The following is a 24,505-nucleotide window of genomic DNA, read 5'->3' as shown; positions in this document are numbered from 1 at the left end:
CTAGAAGGCATTCTCCTAGGATTAGTGATAGTGAAAAAGAACATTTTTCTCTTCAAACTTTAGTTAATGAATTCAAGGAAATAAGAAGAGAAATGAATGAAGAGAAAGTCAATAGAGAGCTTCAAAATGCTGTTATTCAAGATGAGTTGAGAATGATAAGGAAAAGTAAGTCTAGGGGAAGTCAGAGTGACAACTCTCAAGAGGGAGGGATGACCATGAGTTTGGGTGATTATTACCCTCATCAGCCTTCTACTTCTAGAAGGCATAAGAGAAATTCTCATGCACCCCCACCCCCTAAAGAAGTCAATGTTGTGTTGCCTCACTTCCATGGGAAGGACAATGTAGAGGCTTATCTTGATTGGGAGATGAAGGTGGAACAATTATTTGAATGCCACCAAGTGAGTGAAGAGAGGAAGGTCTCTCTAGCTACCCTAAGTTTTCAAGGGTATGCAATGTACTGGTGGACTGCTTTGGTCAAAGAGAGGCTTAGACATCAAGCCCCTCCCATCCACTATTGGAATTATCTCAAGTCTGCCCTTAGGAGGAGACACATTCCCTCCTACTACAATAGAGAACTCATGGATAAACTCCAAAGGTTACAACAAAGGTCTATGACAGTTGAGGAATATAGACAAAAGATGGAGTTGTATATGATGAGGGCAGGTATAGTGGAGGGTCCAGAAATTACTTTAGCTAGATTTTTAAGTGGGCTCAATTTTGACATAAGAGATAGGGTTGAACTTCTACCTTATAGAGATTTGAATGATCTTGTTCAAATATGTATAAAGGTAGAACAACAAAACTTGAGAAAATCTTCTTCTAAAAGAATTCAAGTTCAACCTACTTTTGAAAAGAAATTTTTTAAAGAAAAAGAGCCATTTAAACCTCTAGCCAAAATAGAAGAGAGACCCAAGAAAGAAACACCCTCACACACCAGAACCAGTGAAATCAAATGCTTCAAATGTCTAGGAAGGGGTCATGTAGCTACTCAATGTCCTACAAAAAGAAACATTATTTTGAAAGGCAAAGACATTTATAGTAGTGAAAGTGACACCCCAACTAGCACAAGTGAGAGTGAGGAAGAAGAGAAGGAAGAGGAAATATATGCTGATGATGGGCAACTGCTCATGGTAAGAAGGATACTTAGCAACCAACCAAGTCTTGAACACATATCACAAAGAGAGAACATCTTTCACACAAGATGTAAAATTCAAGAAAATCATTGTTCTCTCATTGTTGATAGTGGATCTTGTTGCAATTGTTGTAGCACAAGGTTGGTTGAGAAGTTGAAGCTTGATATTATACCCCATCCAAAACCTTATAAACTTCATTGGCTAAATGAAGATGGGGATATAATAGTCAAGAATCAAGTGAAGTTGGCATTTTCCATTGGGAACTTCAAAGATGAAGTTTTGTGTGATATAGTTCCCATGGAAGCATGTCATGTGTTATTGGGGAGACCATGGCAATTTGATCATCAAACTATCCATCATGGTCTAACCAATACCATCACTATCCATCAAAAGGACAAGAAGTTTGTGCTTCATCCTTTGACTCCTACCCAAGTGGCTAAGGATCAAGCACAAATGAAGTCTTTAAGAAAGCAAGAACATGATCAAAAGAAAAAGTCAAAAAGAAAGGAAGGTATAGCAACAAATGTGCCACCTAAGGTCACTCAACATGAAGTCCTTTTAAACAAAAAGACTTTAATCAATACACTTCAAGTTGAGCAACCTTCATATCTTCTTCTTTGTCAAGGGACACTTACATGCACATCTAGTGATTCAAAGACTTCAACTCCTTCTCCTTCCATTCAAAAACTTTTGAAAGAATTTGATGATCTATTCCCACAAGAAATTCCAAAAGGGCTTCCACCCATAAGAGGAATTGAACATCAAATTGATTTCATTCCAGGGGCAGTTCTTCCTAATAGGCCAGCCTATAGGACAAACCCCCAAGAAACTAAGGAGATTGAGACACAAGTCCAAGAGTTGCTAGATAAAGGCTTAGTTCAAAAGAGTCTAAGTCCATGTGCTGTACCAGTGTTGCTTGTCCCAAAAAAAGATGGGAAGTGGCGCATGTGTTGTGATTGTAGAGCTATCAACAACATCACAATCAAGTATAGACATCCCATTCCTAGGCTTGATGATATGTTGGATGAATTGAATGGAGCACAAATATTTTCAAAGGTAGATTTAAAAAGTGGCTATCACCAAATAAGAATTAAAGAAGGTGATGAATGGAAAACTGCCTTTAAGACCAAGTTTGGATTATATGAATGGCTAGTTATGCCTTTTGGTCTTACAAATGCTCCAAGCACATTCATGAGACTTATGAATCATGTCCTTAGGGATTGCATTGGGAAGTTTGTAGTTGTTTACTTTGATGACATCTTGGTATATAGTCAAAATTTGCAAACTCATGAAAATCATTTGAGAGTTGTTTTAACAATTCTTAGAACACACAAATTGTTTGCAAACTTTGACAAGTGTACCTTTTGTGTTGATAGTGTCATATTTCTTGGATTTGTGGTCACCAAAAATGGGGTTCATGTGGACCCAGAAAAAATAAAGGCTATCCAAGATTGGCCTCCTCCAAAGAATGTAGGAGAAGTAAGGAGCTTCCATGGGTTGGCAAGCTTTTACAGAAGATTTGTTCCTAACTTCTCTAGTCTTGCTTCACCCCTCAATGAGTTGGTGAAAAAAGATGTTACATTCCATTGGGGGGATAAACAACAAAAAGCTTTTGAGCTACTCAAAGAGAAGCTCACACAAGCACCCATTCTAGCTTTGCCAAATTTTTCCAAAACTTTTGAGCTAGAATGTGATGCTTCAGGATTTGGCATAGGTGCAGTATTATTACAAGAAGGACACCCAATTGCATACTTTAGTGAAAAACTTCATGGTGCCTCTTGTAATTACCCCACCTATGACAAAGAACTATATGCACTTGTGAGGGCTCTTCAAACTTGGGAACATTACCTTGTTGCCAAGGAGTTTATCATTCATAGTGATCATGAATCACTTAAGTATTTGAAGAGCCAACACAAGTTACAAAAGAGGCATGCTAAGTGGTTGGAATTCATTGAACAATTCACTTATGTTATTAAATACAAGAAAGGAAAATCCAATGTGGTGGCTGATGCTTTGTCAAGAAAAATTAATCTATTAGCTACATTGGGAGCTCAAATTCTTGGATTTAATAACATTCTTGAACTATATTCACAAGATCTTGATTTTGCTCATATCTATGAGGAATGTCTCAATAAACCTCAAGGAGGATTCTATGTGAAAGAAGGGTATCTTTTTAAAGAAGGAAAAATTTGTATTCCTCAAGGTTCACATAGAAAACTCCTTGTTAAAGAGACACATGAGGGAGGATTAATGGGGCATTTTGGGGTAGAAAAGACCCTTGGCATGTTGAAAGAAAAATTATTTTGGCCTCACATGAGAAGGGATGTTCAAAGGCATTGCTTTAAGTGTATAACTTGTTTAGAAGCTAAATCTAAATCAATGCCTCATGGACTTTATACTCCTTTGAATGTTGCTTCCACCCCTTGGGAAGAAATAAGTATGGATTTTGTGTTAGGTCTTCCCAAAACTTCTTGGGGTTTTGATTCTATCTTTGTGGTGGTAGATAGATTTAGCAAAATGGCTCATTTTATACCTTGCCACAAAGTAGATGATGCAAGCAACATTGCAAAGTTATTCTTTAGAGATGTGGTTAAACTTCATGGTCTACCTAAGGTAATAGTTTCGGATAGAGATACAAAATTTCTTAGTCACTTTTGGAGGACCTTATGGTCTAGATTAGGGACTAAGTTATCTTTTTCTACTACTTGCCATCCTCAAACAGATGGTCAAACTGAGGTAGTAAATAGATCTCTTTCCACTTTACTAAGGGTAGTTCTAAAAGGCAATCACAAATCTTGGGATGAGTCTCTTCCTCATGTCGAGTTTGCCTACAATAGAGTAGTTCATGGAACTACTAAATTGTCTCCTTTTGAAGTTGTTTATGGTTTTAATCCTTTGACACCCATGGATTTAATACCCCTTCCAAATTCTATTGATTTTGTTCATCAAGAGGGGGTATCTAAATCTAAGTTTATCAAAGAATTACATCACAAGGTTAAAACCCAAATTCAACAACAAAATGAGAAATATGCCAAGCAACACAACAAGGGCAAGAAAGAGTTAATCTTCAATGAAGGTGATCTAGTTTGGGTTCATCTTAGAAAGGAAAGATTTCCTCAACTAAGAAAATCCAAACTCAATCCTAGAGGAGATGGACCTTTTAGAGTGATCAGGAGGATAAATAACAATGCATATCAAATTGATCTTCCCCCTGAATATGGTGTTCATGCTACCTTCAATATATCTGACCTTAAACCTTTTGCAGGTTATGCAAGTGAAGATGAAGACCCTATGGATTTGAGGGAAAATCCCTCTCAAGAGGGAGGGGATGATACAAGAAGGCCTAGCACCATTGGGCCTATCACAAGAGGGATGATTAAGAAGCTACAAGATGAGTACTCTCCTAAAGGCCAAACCCTCTTTGCTATCTTTGGATGGAAGATTGGAGATCTAGAAGATGCTTTTAAGATGCCAAAACATGGAGAAGGGTAAAAGTGGACTTTGGCACATGGGGGGGTGTGCATAGTAGCCTAAGGGGTAGTATTAGCTTATTTTAATTTCCCTTATGCGCCTATGTAATAAGCCACGTGAATAATATGGCTTCTAGAAATCCATCACACTTTGCACATGTGGGTGAGGTGGCATTTGATCTGTATTTTATGGATCTACTTACCTCACATGCATAAGCATTGCATGGACTTGAGATTTAGCTATATAATCTCCTGGGCTAAGCATGTATTTCACTTTTGGAAATATATAGAAGATGAATTCTGCACTTTGCAATTTTCTCTCATCCGAAAGTCATCTCTACTTGCTTGCTTTTCCATTGCTATCTTCTTCCATTGTGGAAGCCGTCTGAGATAGTCTACCATTCCCTCAAGCAAACTTCCATTTCACCTCACCATAATCACTTCAATCCGCTGCATACATTCCACTCAGTCCAGCCAAAACAGAGAGCCTTCTCGGCTACAACTGATCCAGCACTGCACCAAGCTTTTCTTGATTGTTCCATTGATTCTTTAGTTGCAGCAGAGCTGGTTGCTTCCTCCAGTCTCATGGATCTGCTCCTATGCATCCTCCTTGATGCATCAAAATGTCCTCCATAAGGTGAATCATGACAATGCCAGAGAATTCCTTCTGCTTCTTCATTTGTAACACATCTCCTCAGAAGATTATCTGCTCCAATTTTGAACAAATAAGGATCATCCCAAACAAATTGCTTGGCATCATGCAGAAATTTCTTTCTTTGTTGCCAAGTTAAGTCTTCCGGCATGACCCTTGCAGCTTTGAAATTAGCCATATCAGCAAACCAGGGCCTCTGCTGAATATACATGAGTGATTCATCTGAAAAAGATTCCCAGATTTCAGACTCCTTGCTAGTGACCTCATTGTTGACTAACCGTGACAAATGATCACCAATTAAGTTCTCACTTCCTTTCTTATCACGGATTTCTACATCAAATTCTTGCAATAGTAGTACCCATCTAATCAGACGTGGCTTAGAATCTGGTTTTGTCAACAAATATTTGATAGTTGCATGATCTGTATAGACAGTCACCTTAGACCCAATAAGATAAGGTCTAAATTTCTCTAGAGCATACACAATGGCAAGAAATTCTTTCTTTGTGGTAGCATAATTCAATTGAGCATCGTTCAGAACCTTGCTAGCATAATAAATTGGATGAAACTTTTGTTCTTTCCGCTGGCCAAGGACAACTCCTATTGCATAATCACTTGCATCACACATTAATTCAAAATTTTGATTCCAATCTGGCGCTACAATTACTGGAGCTGACACTAACTTCTTCTTCAATGTGTCGAAAGCTTTCAGACAGTCTTCATTCATCACAAAAGGAGCATCCTTCATCAAAAGATTACTCAATGGTTTAGCAATTTTTGAGAAATCTTTGATGAATCTTCTATAAAACCCAACATGACCAAGAAAACTTCTAATCCCCTTTACATTTGTTGGTGGAGGTAGTTTCTCAATGACTTCTACTTTAGCTTTGTCTACCTCAATTCCTTTAGCAGAGATTTTATGCCCCAATACAATTCCTTCAGTTACCATGAAATGACATTTCTCCCAATTAAAAACAAGATTTGTCTGAACACATCTTTTGAGGACAGTGTTCAAATTAGCCAAACATCTTTGGAAAGAATTTCCAAAAACTGAGAAATCATCCATGAATACTTCAATGCATTTTTCTAAGAGATCTGCAAAAATTGCCTGCATACACCTCTGAAACATAGCTGGAGCATTACATAATCCAAAAGGCATCTTTCTATATGCAAAGATACCAAAAGGACAAGTAAAAGCCGTCTTCTCCTGGTCTTTTGGATCTACCATAATTTGATTGTATCCAGAATATCCATCTAGAAAACAATAGAAAGCCTGCCCTAATAACCTTTCTAACATCTGATCCAAGAAAGGAAGAGGAAAATGATCTTTCCTAGTAGCTTTATTCAGCTTCCTGTAATCAATGCACATACACCAGCCAGTAACTGTCCGAGTAGGAATAACTTCATTCTTATCATTATAAATTACTGTCATCCCACCTTTCTTTGGAACCACCTGTACTGGACTCACCCATTCACTGTCAGAGATTGGATAGATGATACCCGCTTCTAGCAGTTTCAACACTTCTTTTCTAACCACCTCCTTCATAACAGGATTTAACCTTCTCTGTGGTTGAGCACTTGGTTTATAATCTTCTTCCATAAAAATCTTGTGCATGCAATAAGTTGGGCTAATACCTTTGAGATCTGATATTGACCACCCAATTGCTTCTTTGTTGGCTTTCAGAATTTCTATCAACTGCTCTTCTTCTTGTAGAGATAAAGAGTTATTGATGATGACTGGCTTTGTTCCATCTTCTTCTAGAAAAACATATTTCAGATGTGATGGCAATCTTTTTAATTCTGGTGTTTGTGCTTTGACTGCTTCTTCCTTATCAATTATTTCGAATATTGGATCTTCCTCCGGACTCTTTTTCAATGTTTCCAAGTCCATCAGACATTCATCAATCAATTTCTCTTCTTCTTCATCTAAATCTTCACATGCATCAATGAGAGTTTTTTCCAATGGAGAAATATTTTGCACCATCCTTTCTTGCACCATACAAACTTCATCAAGTTCATCAAATTGAAAACATGCTTTGTCATCATTTGGATATGTCATGGCCTGGGATACGTCAAAAGTGACTTCTTCATCATCAACTCTCATTTTAAGCTTACCATTCTCTACATCAATCAAAACTCTAGCAGTCTTCATAAAAGGTCTCCCAAGAATAAGAGGAACATCACTATTCCCTTCCATCTCCATCACAATAAAATCCAATGGGAATACAAATTTGTCAACCTTCACTAGAACATCTTCAACCACTCCATATGGATATTTAAGAGACTTGTCCGCCAATTGAAGAGCCATTCTGGTTGGTTTAATTTCCAACCCCTGAATTGTTCTGCACATGGATAGCGGCATTAGATTAATGCTAGCTCCCAAATCAATCAATGCTCTTCCAACTTTCACATCTCCTATGGTGCATGGAATAGTGAAGCTTCTTGGATCTTTAAGTTTAGGAGGTAGTTTCTGTATGATTGCACTGCAGTTACCTTGTACATTGATAGTTTCCTTTTCAATGTACTTGTGTTTCCTTGTGAGGAGTTCCTTCAAAAACTTTGCATATGCTGGCATCTGTTGCAATGCTTCAAAGAATGGTATAGTGATCTCCAGCTTCTTAAACAACTCCATGAATCTTTCCAACTGCTTTTCTTTCTCCTTCCTTGAATAACTCTTTGGATAAGGAAGTGGCTTTTCATACTCTTTTTCTTTTTGTCTCTCCTCTCTCTCTTTTTTTTCTCTCCTCTCCTCTTCTTCTTTTTTCTTTTTCTCTCTCTCAACTCTTTCTTTCCACTCACATGTTTCTTTTTCACTCTCACTCTCATTTTCTTTCTCCTCTCTTTCTTTTTTTCTCTCCTCTAACACTCTACCACTTCTGGTCACAACAGTTTTACACTCCTTTCTGAGATTATCATGTTTCATCTTGTCAACTATTCTCTCAACATAAACCTCCATATTTTTAAATGCAGCATCCACATTCTCACAATAAGACGCATTCGTCTTCAAGAATCTTTGGAAAGTCTCTTCAAGTTTTGTTGTTTTCTCAACTGGAGTATATTGCATTTTCCATTTTTGCTGTTGCACTTGAACCATTGAGACCTGTTGTATTTCCTGTGGTATTTGAGAAAGCTTCATAATTACCTCTTCAAGCTGTTGAGAGATAATTCTATTTTGAATAAACAAAGCATCATTTGATTGTAACAACTCCTTCTGACTAAGATATCCTCTTTCAATGTTGAGTTCGTTGTCACTAGTAGCCATATTTTCAATAATTTCAGTTGCTTCCTCTGGAGTTTTCCAGTTAATGTTTCCTCCTGCTGAGGCATGAAGCATCATCTTAGTTTGTGAACCAAGACCTCCAAGGAAAGTTAGGACTACTTCTTCTTCTTTGAAACCATGCATGGGAGTTTTTCGTAACAGGCTTTTATATCTGTCCCATGCATGCCCCAGTGATTCTTCCATGCCCTGCTTAAATGAAGAAATCTCTTGCTTGCCTTTTGTCACCTTAGATTGTGGGAAGTACTTGTTTAAAAATTTTGTGACCACTGCTTCCAACTCTATGAAACTTTCTTCTGGGAAAGAATTCAACCAAAGCTTAGCATTGCCTCCCAATGAGAAAGGAAACAAGCTAAGTTTGATAGCTTCGTCTGGCACCCCATTAATCTTGACTGTGTTGCAAATCTCATTGAAGGTAGTGAGGTGCTCATATGGGCTTTCATGAGATAACCCATTAAATTGGTTGTTTTTCACCAGTTGAATTAGTGCTGGTTTGACCTCCATATTAGCTGCATTGACTCTAGGTCTAGCTATACTGTTAAAGTGCTGAGGTCCAGCTATATTGGTGCAGTCAGCAAGAGTTCTTATAACATTGTTGTTCTCCATATTTTTTGTGCTATGAACAGAACCTTGTGGTGATGATTATAAGAGAGTTTCTGGAGAAGGGAAAAGTTCTCTAGATGTTAGGATTCTTCTCCTCCGTCTACTCTCGTCTAGACCTTCAAGCAGAGGTTATGTTGTTTTCTTGCTCCTAGTTCTAATTGCTTCCTGCATGCACAAGAAAACAAAACCCTAGAAAAGATTTGTTAGCACAAAAAGATATAGGAGAAGATATAGATTCAGAAGATAAAAGATTCAGAGGATAAGATAAAATAATATAAAATAAAAGAAAATAAAATAAAATCTAATCTAATCAAATCAAATAAAATAAAATAAAATCTAATCAAATCAAATCAAATAAAATCTAATCAAATCAAATCAAATCAAATCAAATAAGATAAAATCAAATCAAATCAAATAAAATCAAATAAAATAAAACCAAATCAAATAAAAACTGAAAAAATAAAAACAGAAAATAAAAACAGAAATTCAAAATTAAAGTCAAAGATAATCAATAATCACACAAATTAACCAGTTAAACCAGAGTCCCCGGCAACGGCGCCGAAAACTTGATGGACAAATTTATGATCACCAAAATATGATGTCACAAACTTGTTTTACAATCGGCAAGTATGACCGAATCGTTTCAAGTAATAAACTCGGTAAGACCAAGTATCGTTCTCCCAAAGGACTCACGGCCTAGTTTAGTTATGTGATTCGTTGATTAGCTAAGACTTAAGAACAAAATAATTGGATTTTACTATGCAAAAGACGAAAATAAACATGTATGCATGAGGTTGATCAATGGCAAAAGCAAAAAACAAGCACTTTCAATGAAATATATATATGAATATGTTGTTGGGGTTCAATTTCATCTTATCCACTCTCATATATTTTAGGAATTCAACATTCAAATCATCATTGTTAATGCCACTCTCTAAAGTACCTTTCAAAGAAGGCTTCTCCCTAATTACGAGTTCATACAATTCCTAGCATTCCTAATAATTAGTTCATCAAGTGCAGGAGCTTAACGACAACCAATATAATATTGGGAGAAATTCCCCGGATCTAGACTTCCCCGTACGTTCCCGTATCGACAAAATCAATAATCATGCATTGAATGAGTTAAACAGAGCAAGCATTAGGCAAAGAGGAAAAACCCTAACTAATGATGAAGGAAAGCATAAATCTTAGATTAAGATGCAAGCACAAATTCCATATATGAGAGCTTCAAAAGATTACATTGATTCCCCAACAAACATACAAGGTTTAGTTCACCATATTCATGGTGAACCTAGATGAACAATAATGAAAGAATGAAAGATAAAACCCTAGAAAGGTGAAGAGGTAGCCTGAGCATCCAAGATCCTCCTTCAAAGGGGTGGAAGAGAGAGTGTTTGCTTTGTTTCTGCCAAAGATACCAACCCTAAGACATCTAGGTCTTTAAATAGGACATAAAAATAATAGAAAACGGGTCCAAGCCCAAACAGATCATAAAATCGCATACAACTGGCCCAAAACTCGTCTGGTTGACTTTTTTCGTATTCTGGTTGACTGGTTGACTTTTTGGTTGACTGATTGACTTTTCTGGTTGACTGATTGACTTTTCTGGTTTCTGGTTGACTTTTCTGATTCCATCTCTCTCCTTCTTCACTTCTTTCACTAAATTCACCTTAAAACCTGCACAAAAACACTAAAATCAAGAATAAACCTGTCCAGCTCTCTTATTTCTGAAAATATGGATAAAAGCATGATTTCAAGCTAGTTTCTAAGTGTAAAGGTTGCTTTTTGTGTCAATTTTTAGCATGAAAATAACAGTTTTTCAACTGTTATCAATTAGGATAGTGACGTTAAACAAGCGCTACTTGGGAGGCAACCTAATTGATTGAGTTTATCTTTGTTTGTTTGTTTTGATTCTACTTTAGTTGCATTATAGGGATTGGATGTTTGAGTGATGTGAGAAACTAAATGCATTGGGGTAGTAAGATGAATAGGTAAAAGACACCTAGGGCGAGCTAGGAAGAAGAAGAGTTGGTGCCGCAAATGCCGCTCAGCGATAATTACCGCTGAGCGCGACTGCTGCAGATTGGGTGGACTGTTTTGTTTTAATTGGGCTCAGCGGGATTTCGCCCATTAGGTCTTTTTCATACCCTAGGACGCGTTTTGGTAGGCACTTTCAGATCTCACTCCTGTCACACACTCTCAAGCACTCACCCAAGTGTTCTCTTAACTTTTCCCTTCTTTCCCCTTTACAAGACCTCTCTTCCACCCACTTTTGCATAAAGTTTCCATCCAAGTTTGGGGTTTGATGAGAGCATTGCTGTTAGGGGCTGATTTTTCCACATTCCTAGAGCATTCTTCACTCATCTAGCATCTTCACCCAAGTAAGTATAAGCATTTTACATTCTAGTGTTTTTCAAAGCATGAATTGGTATGAACATGGTTGTCTAAGCATGATTCTTGAGGGTTTTTGATTTTTATGCATGATTAGATGAATTAATTGCTGTTTGGACCGATTAAACTGCTTGATTTGGGTCAAGAACTAGGAAGAATGCATGTGGGTGGAGATTAGGAGCATTTTTGCAAGATTTTGAAAAATCTGCAGAATCGCCGCTTAGTGGAAATTTCCCCTGACCGCGATTCTAGCAGAATGGTTTTTGTGCTTATTTTGCTTGTTGGTTTTGATGCACAAGTTGCGCTGAGGGGTTTCGATTGCCCTCAGTGGTGATAGGAATGGTTTTAGAGAGTTGTTTGTGGTTTACTATTGCTTGAAGATGTTTCTCTTGGTTTTGTAAATTGTGTTTGATGTAGGGATGGCCTCCTCATCGGGCAAGAGGATCAAGACTTTGGGATCAAAGCGGAAGGATAAGGAACCAGACCGCTCCTATTCCAACAAGTTCCTTTCCCGCAAGCATGAGTGCCACTTCAATGTTGTCCAAGATAGGAGGCTATTAATGTTAGAGGACACACGATTCGGTATGCCCCTAATTCTATCAACAGATTTTTAGATACTGAATGGGCTGGTGAGCAGTGTTAGTTTGCTCTAAATATGGAAGAAGGAGCAGACTTTGGTGATGTGGAGAGTGTACTATGTGTGCCTAGAGGGCACTTTTAGAGAAACAGGAATGGTGAAGTTGTGAACATCAGGAGAGCTGATCAGACTCCTCTAGCAAAGTATTTTCTCATGCTAACATGCAGTCGTGTTCACATGTCTCAGATATTACTGTCAGTAGGGCGCTTCTTTTGTACTGTGTGCTCAGAGGGATGAGCATTAACATTGGCCTGGTCATAGCCAATGAGATACATGTGTGTGCAAATACCATGAACAACGAGGCACCTTTGGGACATCCCTCTTTGATTACACACCTATGTGAGCTAGCTGGAGTGAATATCTCCACACCGCCATTTGAGAGGCTGATAACAAGTGAAAAACTATTATTTTTATACTTAAAATTGACTTCAATTACAACCTTTATAACTTAGAAATTAGCTTGAACTCATGACTTTGTTGAATTGTTGGAAATAAGAGAGTTGGACAGGTTTTATGCTTGATTTCCTTGTTTTTGCAGGTTTTGAGATGAAATTGAAGAAAAGAAGTGAAGTGGGATAAAGACGGAATCAAAAAAGGACACGAAAAGTGCAAAAGAAGAGAAACTACAAGTACTGCTCAACGCCAATTACCGCTGAGCGACACTCTCAAAGACCCATTGGCACCGCTGAGGGGAGAAATGCCGCTGAGGGGAACAAATGTTCACACGCTACTACTGCTGAGCGACACTTTTTTGGGCTTAGGCCTACTTTTCTATATTTTTTAGAATAGTATATAAGCTTTAGGACGTCCTAGGGTTTGTATCTTTGGCTGGAACGAAGCAGAAACAAACTTTTCACCCCTTGGGGGTAGATTTGGAGATGGTGGCGGCTCTCCTCTTCTCTTTCTCGGGTTTTTCTATCTCTTCCATTCTTTCATTCCATTGTTCATCTAGTTTTTCCATGAATATGGTGAACTAAACTTATTTTGTTCTTGGGGAATCAATGTAAATCCTTATAAACTCTCTTGTGTGGAATTTGTTCTTCAATATCATTTTTATGATCCATGCTATGTTTCATTAATAGTTAGGGTTTTTCCTCTTTGCTCAAAGCATGCATTGTTTAACTCATTCGATGTCATGATTATTGGTTTTGTCGATATGGACACATACGGGGAAATCTAGATCTGGGGAATCTCTCCCAACAGTATATTATAAACCTAGACATATGAGTATGATGATTGGTTGCCTTTAAGCTTCTGTGCTTCAGAATTAATTATTAGGGATGCTAGGAATTGTATGAACTCATAATTAAGGATAGGCTTTCTTCACCGGGATATCGGGTTTAAGGTAATTTAGAAAGTGACATTAATATTAATGAAAAGAATGATGAATTCCTAAATACAAGAGAGTGGATAGGATGAAATTGATAAACCCCAACAACATATTCATTCCTATAATTCAAATCACGTGTTTTGTTACTTCTTGCCCATTGATCAATACATGCATACATATTTACTTTTTAGTCTTTTGGATTTGAAACTTACAACAATTTGTTCACAAGTCTTAATTAATCAACAAAATCACACAATTGTCTAGGCCGTGAGTCCTTTGGGAGAACGAGACTTGGTCTTACCAGGTTTATTACTTGATACGATTCGGTTACACTTGCCGAGGGTTAACAAGTTTTTGACTCCGTTTTTGGGGATTGAAGATTTTTTCATCAAGTTTTTGACGTCGTTGCCGGGGACTCGTGGTTTAACTAGTCTATTTGTGTGATTTTTGATTATTTTTGACTTGTTGTGAATTTTGTTTTTCTGTTTTTATTTTTCTGTTTTGTGTTTTTATTTGTTATTTTTGTTGTTATTATTTTATTTTATTTTATTTTCTGTTTTTATTTTCTATCTTCTTATCTTTTCAATTATATCTTTTGATTATTTCTTCTCTTTTCTATCTTTTTGTGCTAACAAAATTTTTCTAAGGTTTTGTTTCCTTGTGTATGCAGGGTAATATTCGGACTAGAAGCAAAAAGATTTCTGAACCTCTTCTTGAAGGCTTGGACGAAACTTGAAGGCCTGGACGAAAGTAGAAGGAGGAGGAGAATTCGAACTTCGAGACAACTATTCCCTTCTTTTGAGACACTCTTACAACCTTCACCACCAAGGTCTTACCATAGCACTGAAAATATGGCAGAGGAGAATAATGGTAGATGGACTCTTGCAAATTACACCACTTTGGTTGGCCCTCAACATTTTAACAGTATAGCAAGGCCGAGAGTCAATGCTGGAAACATGGAGGTGAAACCGACATTGATACAGTTGGTGAAAAGCAATCAGTTTAATGGGCTATCACATGAAATCCCGTATGAACATCTCACCACATTCAATGAAATCTGTAACACCGTGAAGATAAATTGAGTGCCAGATGAAGCAATCAAGCTTAGCTTGTTTCCTTTCTCATTGGGAGGCAATGCTAAGTTGTGGTTAAATTCTTATCCAGAAGATAGTTTTACAAAATGGGAAGCTGTGGTTGCAAAGTTTTTGAACAATTACTTCCCACAATCTAAAGTCAACAAAAGGGAAGCAAGAGATCTCTTCTTTCAGACAAGGCATGGAGGAGACATTAAGTCAAGCACGGGACAGGCACAAAAGCTTTTTGAGAAAGACTCCCATGCACGCACTAGTGGAAAAATGACATTTTATAACGTACAAAAATGATATATTATAACATAGTTATTGGGGACATAGTTCTGGACGATATAATAAGTCTGCGCATTTTATAACGTAACAGAAATTTACGTTATAATAACTTTAACATATTATAACGTAGTTTCTAAAGTCCGTTATAATATGCGTGGTTTATTATGACAAATTTTCATTTGTCCGTTATAATAAGACGAGAGATATTATAACGTAAATTTGTTTTTACGTTATAATATGTGATCTATTATTACGTATATATTTTTGTACGTTATAATATGTGATCAACATATCATAACGTACATCCTTTAGTACGTTATAATATATGTGTTTTTTTTAAAAAATAATAATGAATACACAATAATATTCTTCTCATCCAATCAATTTATAATTAATATAGCTTTGAATAAACAAATTTTTAGAAAAAAATTTGATAAAAAATTTCAAAATAGTAAGATAGAACTGAAATCAACATAGACTATTCAGTCTCAAATAAATTATTCATTTGAGTAAAAAAAGTAAGATATGGTAGTTTATAAAAAGGTAAAAGATTAATAATCACATAATTTACAAGTGTAAGTGACATTGATAATTTTCTTATTTGAAAATTCTCACTAAATTTTGAACAGCTACAAGGACAAAGTTGTTTTGTTATCATCTATCAATATGATATGATTGCTATATCACTAAAAAGAGATTTGATTCATAAACAGAAGCTTGTGGTTGTTACAGTAAAGGATAACTCATAAGTATATAGTAATTCAATTGGATATGATAGGATTAAGAAGTTGGACACACAAAGATTACAATTAATCAATAATTAGAAAAAAAAAGCAAAGAAAACTTATATCCTATTTGAAATAATCTATAGGATAACCAATAATTATTTTTAACTTATCACAGTTCATAAAGCCATCAAAAAAATATTTGGAATAAGAAGATCATAGACTTCCAATAAGTGCTGACACCTATAATATTTCATTTCTTAAATGAGAGAACAATATCTATATCTATAAATAACCAATAAACCTTTTTAAATGTACTATCTCACTCTTTCAGTAGAGAGATAAAACAAAATGTTTTTAATGTATTCTTGAACGTTTAATAACTATAGTGCAGCATAGCACTGATACAAGATACACAAAATAAATAAATAGAAAATAAAAACAAAATGACAAAGTTATATAAACTTCCTAATAATTTGTAAGAAAAGGAGAAAAAATAGGGAATATGGGGCCACTAACTTCAAATGTCCAAAAGCTTCATCTCACTGTTTGGATCTGTTTCATCAAAACACCAGAATTTATCAGCGGCAAAATATAAATATTCAAACTTAAAATAAGTACTTCTAATTTCTAAACAATAAACAACATTCATCCGATATGGCTAGCTCAAATATTCACGATAAGGATCATTCTAGCATGGTCAAGTGTAGAAATAAAAGCCAACCTTTCCTTGTTGGTCTTCTACCAGTCCTCCCCCTACAAGGATAAGGCAAGGTGTCAGACCCTCCAAGAATAGGACGCACATGATTTTCATCCTTATCTTGTAGACATCATAGTCATAGACCCTCTCCCACTCTCTACGTTATCCCGTTCCATCTCCTCCCAAATTAACTAACTCTTCTTCTCTATATTTCACCAATGGAGTCGGTGTTTCGCTTGAAAGATATGTCTGAAATATATATAACGATGTTAGCTTCATCTTTTCATCAAAGTTATTGACGACTTAAAAAGTGTATAGAGTGGCTGGTAAGCAATACTCCCAGCATTGCAAAACTCCCAGCAAAAGATAAATTGTCTCGTCAACTAAAACAGAATATACAAGAGATGGAGCACATGCTTAGTGAATCTACCTCAGATGTTGATCTTCCACTAGTGTAAGCCGATATATACATATTATTTATCCTTTGGCCAAAAGTTTACTTGTTTGAGTTGCATTCTGTTTGAACTGTTATTGGAATTTCATAGTTGCAATTAGGAAAAATTCCACCCTCAATCAAGTAGTCTTATAAACGCCCTTGGGAATTAGAATGTACAACCAAAATTAAGCTGACTCCTTTTCAATAGACTGAAGAAGGATGTCTTGGCACAGTTAATGCAGAAACCAAGCCTAACAAGTAATCTTATCTAGACCCTTTATGCAGGTTATACTATCAAAGATAGCTTGTACATGTATATCTTAAAGTGTAATCCAACTGAAATCACATGGCATCAAAGAAAACAGTATCCAAAATATATCATTTGAAAAGGATAATACCAACCTTGGTAAGGCCTTAATGCGTAATTCCTTCAAGTATGTAGCACCACGGCCAAAAGTAGGTGAAGCCTTTTCTAACTCAGATTTTAAACCCTACAAAAGTAAGCTAGGTTAGTAGAAGCTCACAAGTGTATTCATCATAGCAAACAATATTTAATAATATTAAACAATATGATAGACCTAAATTAGTCAAACTATTGAATTTAATAAGAGGAACTTTGATTCCATGATTGTCGGCATGACTGCCAACTTGCTACAACTTTCTAGTTTTCAATATACTAGGCTCTAACAGTCTAGAAATATTATAAGTGCATTTGGATAAGCAGAATAAGTTCTTTTTCAAGATTAATATAACATAAGAGCCTATATAATAAGCGTACTAAAATAAGAAGAGATTATGTTTATATTCACCTTGAAACTAATTGAAATAAGCTAAAGGGACTCATAAGAAATTCATAAGTCACTTTAAAATTAGCTCAGTATAAGCTCTTCTAAACACCCAATATTCAAATGAGAAGAAACTAAGGGAGCTAAACACCATCCACTCTGTCAGAGCTTAAACTGCCGAAAATACTGGTATTCCTTTAGCAGTCATTGTCAATACTTTCAATAGTACATATAACTTCACAAAAATTCCAACCAATAAGAGTAAATTTCAATGTGCATATTAGAAAAGCTACCCTTCAAAGTAGACTATAAGCTTAAGCGATTAAAGGAACTCGTGGTCAATAAATTTTTGAGAGTGGCAAGTGACAAGCTATATAGATAGCACAACTTGCACAATCTAAAGTTAAATATCCAAATGGTTAAGAGAGAGAAAAAAATCAGCACATCCTGTTTCCTTACTGATTCACCACTCAGATTCATGTAAGTATGAGGATTTGCAAGGAAGACATGAACTTCACCAACAAAACCTGCAACAAACCAACTTGCGCAAAAATTCATGAATACAATAAACATAGAGAGAGAAACAGAAAATAGAAATATCTAAGCAAGGGAACGAGCAAACCTTTTTCGAAAATGGCTTTGGAATGGGCAGTGTTCATAGGAATCCCCTACGACTCAACAATTGCATTAATCATCTCAAAGCCTACCTAGACAAACACTGAGGGAACCGATTTCAATGAAAAATGTAGGAAAAGTCAAAACAATCGGTAAAAAGGTGAGAAGATGAAGATTCGAAGAAACCCTAGCAGTTGAGGGTGAAAGATGTAGGTGAAAGGCTGAGAGGTAAAGGAGAGTGCTTATTACTTGAACTGTGGTTCAATGAGATGATGGAGAGGCAGCAAGAGCCTTCGATGATGGAGAGGCAACGAGAGCCTTCGATAATGGAGACGAGAGAAACGCTCTCGCAAGGCAGCGAATGAACGACTGATGGACGATAATGGAGACGAGAGAAACGCTCTCGCAAGGCAGCGAATGAACGACTGATGGAGAGTGAATGATTGAGTGAACAACGGATGATGGAGAGTGAAGAAGAGAGGAAGAGTGGTTCAATAGTAGTGGTGTATTACGGGGAACGAAAGTGAGGAAGAGAGGGAAGAGAAATTACGGGGTAAAAAGTGAAAATCAGATTGGATATTACGACTGGTTTCTAAAAACAAGTTATAATACATTAAAAAAATTTTAAGGTGTCCATAACTTCGTAATAATAAGTTTTGAACTTATTTACAAATTTGCCACCGCGTTTTATATTATAACTGATTTTCATAACTACGTTATAATATGTTTTAAACTTATTTACAAGTTTGCCACCGCATTTCATATTATAACTGATTTACAAAACTACGTTATAATATGTTTAATTTTTATTACAAGTTTGTCACCGATCAACCTATTATGATAGATTATTTTTACCAGTTATAATAGGTTAGTCATAATAAACTATTTTTCCACTAGTGACGGTTTTGATGAAGCAGCAATAGTTCTACTTTTCCTTGGAGGTCTTGGTTCACAAACCAAATTGATGTTAGATGCCTCAGCTGGAGGTAATATTAAATGTAAAACTCCAGAGGAAGCAACAAAATTGATATAGAACATGGCTACTAATGACAATGAAATGCATAGTGAAAGAGGAGCCTCTGTTGAATCAAAAGGGGTTCTACAATTGCAGTCGACTGATGTCTTGCTTGCTCAAAATAAGATTATAACTCAACAGTTGGAGATTCTAACAAAGACACTTGCTCAATTACCGAAGGAATTAAAAATTGTTGCTCAAGTTCAACAACAGATGTGTGAACTATGTGGTGGTGACCATATCAATGGTTAGTGTGCTTTTCCAGTGGAGGCCCTAGAAGATGTAAATTTAATGAACAATCAATTTCCATACCTCCAAGGTAATTTCAACCAAGGGTGGAAACCTCACCCAAGCATGGGTCAAGGTCAGGGACAATTTAATAGGCCACTGCAACAACCATCATTATGGCAACAGATATCTACACTCACTGAAAAACATACAAAGTTGGAAGAAACTCTTAATCAGTTTATGCAGGTAACCATCTCCAATCATAACAACACTCAAGCATCCATTAGAAATATGGAGATGTAAATCGGACAAATAACTAAGAAGTTGGAAGAAAGGCTTGATAAGAGTTTTGGGGCTAATACTGTGGTTAACCCTAAAGAAGAGTGTAGAGTTTTAGTGAGTGTAGATGTTGAAAGAGTTGAGTTAGAGAGAAAAGAAGAAAAAGAAAATAAAGTGTAGGAAAAAGAAAAGAGAGTGGAGAGAAAAGAAAAAGAAGAGAAAGAAAAAGAAGTGGTTGAGAGACAAGAAAAAAAGAGAATGTGTGTGAAAATAAAGAAGTTGAGTAGAAAAAGAGAAGGGAAGAAAAAAATAAGAGAAAAGAAAAAGAGGAAAAAGAAAGTGAGAGAAAAGAAAAAAAGGACGAGAGGAAGAGAGAGAGAATCATATGAAAAACCCTTTCGTCATCCAAAGAAGAATCATAGGAAGGAAAACAAATTTAAGTGCTTCATAGAAATCTTCAAGAAATTGGAGATTAAAGTTCCTATGATTGAGACATTGCAACAGGTTCCTGGTTTGATCAAATTTCTGAAGAAGTTCAGTAGAAAGAAGAAGAAAAAGAAGATGGAACTTGAGCATTATTGGGTCAAGCTAATGACATTAAAAGAGCGCTTGCTGGGAGGCAACCCAGTGATTTAAGAACTTTTGTTTTTTGTTTGGTGATGTAATTATGGACTTTTGTTATTTTTGTTTTAGTTATAAATTTTTTTTATAGGGTTAGTGATGACAAATTTATGAACACCGAAAACGGCGCCACAAACTTGTTTAACAATCGGCAAGTGTGACCGAATCATTCAAGTAATAAAACTCGGTAAGACCAAGTATCGTTTTCCCAAAGGACTCACGGCCTAGTTTAGCTATTTGATTCGTTGATTATTTAAGACTTGTGAACGATTGATTGTAGTTTTACCTTTGAGACTTATGTGATTAAGTGAACAATAAAAGCATGTTCACATCTTGATTGAAGTCTTGGTGATGAGCTAAATTGAGTATTTACTTGTCTTGAAAGAAGGATTTTTAAATGTGATGAACCATTGTATGGATTGGTGGAAGATTGAGTTACATCTTATTTGCTTGAGGACAAGCAAAGTTCTCAGTTTGGGGTTGTGTAAACAGTTGAAAAACTGTTATTTTTATACTTAAAATTGACTTCAATTACAACCTTTATGACTTAGAAATTAGCTTGAACTCATGATTTTGTTGAATTGTTGGAAATAAGAGAGTTGGACAGGTTTTATGATTGATTTCCTTGTTTTTTTTAGGTTTTGAGATGAAATTGATGAAAGAAGTGAAGTGGGATAGAGATGGAATCAGAAAAGGACACGAAAAGTGCAAAAGAAGAGAAACCGCAAGTACCGCTCAACGCCAATTACCGCTGAGCAGCACTCTCAAAGACTCGTTGGCACCGCTGAGGGGAAAAATGCCGCTGAGGGGAAGAAATGATCACACGCTACTACCGTTGAGCGGTATTTACCGCTAAGCGGCACTTTTCTGGGCTTGGGCCTACTTTTCTGTATTTTTTAGAATAATATATAACCTTTAGGACATCCTAGGGTTTGTATCTTTGGCTGGAATGAAGCAGAAACACACTTTTCACTCCTTGGGGGTAGAATTGGAGATGGTGACGGCTCTCCTCTTCTCTTTCTCGGGTTTTTCTATCTCTTCCATTCTTTCATTCCATTGTTCATCTAGTTCTTCCATGAATATGGTAAACTAAACTTATTTTGTTGTTGGGGAATCAATGTAAATCCTTAGAAACTCTCTTGTATGGAATTTGTTCTTCAAGATCATTTTTATGATGCATGTTTTCTTTCATTAATAGTTAGGGTTTTTCCTCTTTGCTCAAAGCATGCATTGTTTAATTCATTCGATGTCATGATTATTGGTTTTGTCGATATGGACACATACGGGGAAATCTAGATTTGGAGAATCTCTCCCAGCAGTATATTACAAACCTTGACATATGAGTATGATGGTTGGTTGTCTTTAAGCTTTTGTGCTTCAGAATTAATTATTAGGGATGTTGGGAATTGTATGAACTCATAATTAAGGATAGGCTTTCTTCACCGAGACATCGGGTTTAAGGTAATTTAGAAAGTGGCATTAATATGAATGAAAAGAATGATGAATTCCTATATACAAGAGAGTGGATAGGATGAAATTGATAAACCCCAACAACATATTCATTCATATAATTCAAATCACGTGTTTTGTTTCTTCTTGCCCATTGATCAATACATGCATATATATTTACTTTTAAGTCTTTTGCATTTGAAACTTACAACAATTTGTTCACAAGTCTTAATTAATCAACAAAATCACACAACTGTCTAAGCCGTGAGTCCTTTGGGAGAACGATACTTGGTCTTTCCAGGTTTATTACTTGATACAATTCGGTTACACTTGTCGAGGGTTAACAAGTTTTTGACTCCATTTTCGGGGATTGAAGATTTGTTCATTAGAGGCCTAGGAAGGCAATTGATGAGGCCTACTACAGACAATATTGTGGTGGAGATGAGGCAGCTCAGCCAGTACCACCACGTCGTGCTTGCCGAGGAAGAGGACCACCGTAGGCACCTGCACAACCTCATGATTCCGAGCCATTTCAGATGAGAGATATGTATATGTCTCTTATAGATGTTAGGATGCAGTCCATTAACAGAGGGCAGGTGGCCACAACAGAAATGATCATCAGGATGTATGATACACCCCCAAAAATGCCTGGACGGCCGCCCAAACATTCAGATGTAGCTGTGCAGGGGCAACGTTCAACTCCCGGAGAACGACCATTTGAAACTCAGTAAAAGGCACCCGAATACAGAGTTGATCGAAAAAACTGGCGTACATAAAGAAGAAATCATTTGGACTCGACCCCTTCCCGTGATAAACCCGCTCGTTCCTTAGGCTGACTCCCGTTCGTATCAATCGGGAATCCTCCACGTCTCTGACAATGTAGAGCCGGCGGATTCTCCACATTAACGCCTTTTTAGTACCATACTCCGATGCGAACAAACTAGCATCGTGTGGTGCCCAGTCATATCCCGGAATAACGGTCCCATCACCGTCCGGTTCCAATGGCGCATCATCTACCGGAATACCACCCTTGAGAAGATGAATGGGTATCCTGAAGATAATCCTCTTATCCGCATCCATGTGGGAGTTAGGCTTCAGCGACTGATCCTCACTATTTACAAGAGAGCGCAACCCCGGTGACTGGTCGGACTCTTCCAAAAAGGAGGACGACACCGAGCTTGGAGAAGAACCACGCTCGTCTTCACTGCCCGTCGACCCCCCGCCACTTCTGCCCGACGACTCCAAAGAAGACTTAACATGGACGACTGCCATTTATTACCTGAGGGAAAAATAATGCTCTCAAGACGGAATAAGAAGAAGAAAGAGTGAAAATAACAGCGTTTTCACCCTCCTATTTATAGGAAAAATTTTGTAACCGTTGATGCATCCTCATCGTAAAAAATCATCACGATTAACAGTCCAGATGCAGGGACGCTTCAACTTCTGCCTCTATGCGCACGACATGTATATTCCCGCCTAAACCCATTTTCAAAAATCGGTAAGTAGAAGCCCAACAGAGTCGGGCTAGTAGCCGAGTTGCACGCCCTCCAGCCCAACCAATGTCGAGGACGGACGGTCGACAACAGAAGCCCACACACCCATAACCAAGATATCAGCCAGCCTTAAACCCAACGTTCACTACGTGCACTAGGGCTTGGGGGGCTTATGTACCATATGGACCGAGCGGTCCAGAGAGTACCGCCAGCATCAACTTAACCGTCGACATTTCTTCAATTTTTTTTACTGCGCTCTTTGTCTCTCGCTCACTACACTCAAATTCCTTTTTCCCGTCGATTTCGGTCCTCCCATAGCATTGCTAGACAACTTGCATGAACACTCACTGTGTGTTGTTCTACTCGATCGTTCACAAGTCTTAAATAATCAACGAATCAAATAGCTAAACTAGGTCGTCGATCGTTCACAAGTCTTTGAGAGTGCTGCCCAACGAGTTTTACTCGATCATTCATCCTTTCACTCGGGTGAGTAATAACCATGTACTATACGGACCGGGCGGTCCAGAAAGAGCAGCGTTGAATCGACCTAACCGGACGGTCGTACAAGATCGGTCGACAGGTGAATTGGGTCGTTAAGACTATGATTAAGGTAAATAGTGAGTTGAGCCATTGGGCTAGAATTGGACCGTGATTAACTTTTCAGTAATCTCAAGCCCATGGCGAAAACTATAAATACAGGTCAAAGGTAAGTGGTAGATAGGTTGCATTTACTTCACATTTATTGTTGTTCTATTGAATTGCCGAACGGTTCGTGTACTGACTTTGGCATCGGAGGATCTTTGATAGGTTCCCTCCCGGACGAAAGAGTGAGACAACGGAGCTTAGAGCGAGACCGAACGGCAAGGCAAATTGTGAAGGAGTTTGGTGACTCAGCCCATAACCGAAACATATATATATATATATATATATATATATATATATATATATATATATATATATATATATATATATATATATATATATGGATTGTTAATTAATATAAAATTTTCAAATATAACATATATAAAGGATTACTTAGTTTAATTGAAAGTTTTTTAATAAAGTTTTTAAGACAAAAACTATTTAGAGAGTATATTGTCTAAGTAACCCTAATTTTGAAGTTTAACAATTAGTATTAAATAAAATGTTATTGTGTAGGAAAAACTGTTTGAAACAAGTAGCGTCTAGTAAAGAAGTATATTATAACCTTTGAACCCAAAGAGTTGAAGTAAAGTTTTTTAGATCAAATTGTTTAAATGGATTAGAAAATCATAAACAACGTCTATAAAAACAAGTGTCTCGAAA

The 24,505-nt window shown here is 36.8% G+C and overlaps 1 protein-coding gene, 1 long non-coding RNA gene and 1 pseudogene across 9 annotated transcripts; 1 reads left to right on the top strand and 2 right to left on the bottom strand.

Moving 5' to 3' along the window:
* The window catches only part of LOC128196231 (uncharacterized), a 194,970-nt pseudogene that overhangs the window by 8,888 nt on the left and 161,577 nt on the right, over positions 1–24,505 (bottom strand).
* Positions 15,879–18,672, bottom strand: LOC108347558 (uncharacterized). 8 transcript variants are annotated; one of them, XM_052876601.1, is made up of 6 exons: positions 18,365–18,672; positions 18,123–18,218; positions 17,960–18,027; positions 17,118–17,206; positions 16,304–16,335; positions 15,879–16,134 (listed from the first exon to the last, which is right to left on the bottom strand). In XM_052876601.1, the coding sequence occupies exons 2-6, from the start codon at positions 18,157–18,159 to the stop codon at positions 16,100–16,102; spliced, it is 261 nt and encodes an 86-aa protein (XP_052732561.1). In that variant the 5' UTR covers positions 18,160–18,218; positions 18,365–18,672; the 3' UTR covers positions 15,879–16,099. The 8 variants fall into 8 exon arrangements, 3 of the variants coding, with proteins under 3 accessions (XP_052732561.1, XP_052732562.1, XP_052732560.1); XM_052876602.1 differs by having other exon boundaries at positions 18,123–18,207; XR_008248424.1 differs by having other exon boundaries at positions 16,304–16,528; positions 18,123–18,672.
* Positions 16,526–21,433, top strand: LOC108347557 (uncharacterized). The gene is made up of 2 exons (XR_008248429.1): positions 16,526–16,733; positions 20,897–21,433. It is a non-coding gene; the product is annotated as an uncharacterized LOC108347557 (long non-coding RNA).

This window comes from Vigna angularis, chromosome 4 (genome assembly GCF_016808095.1).
Source record: "Vigna angularis cultivar LongXiaoDou No.4 chromosome 4, ASM1680809v1, whole genome shotgun sequence".
In the NCBI taxonomy this organism is placed as follows: Eukaryota; Viridiplantae; Streptophyta; class Magnoliopsida; order Fabales; family Fabaceae; genus Vigna; species Vigna angularis.
The sequence above is the reverse complement of the archived record's forward strand: the minus strand, read 5'-3'. Positions and strand labels throughout refer to the sequence as shown.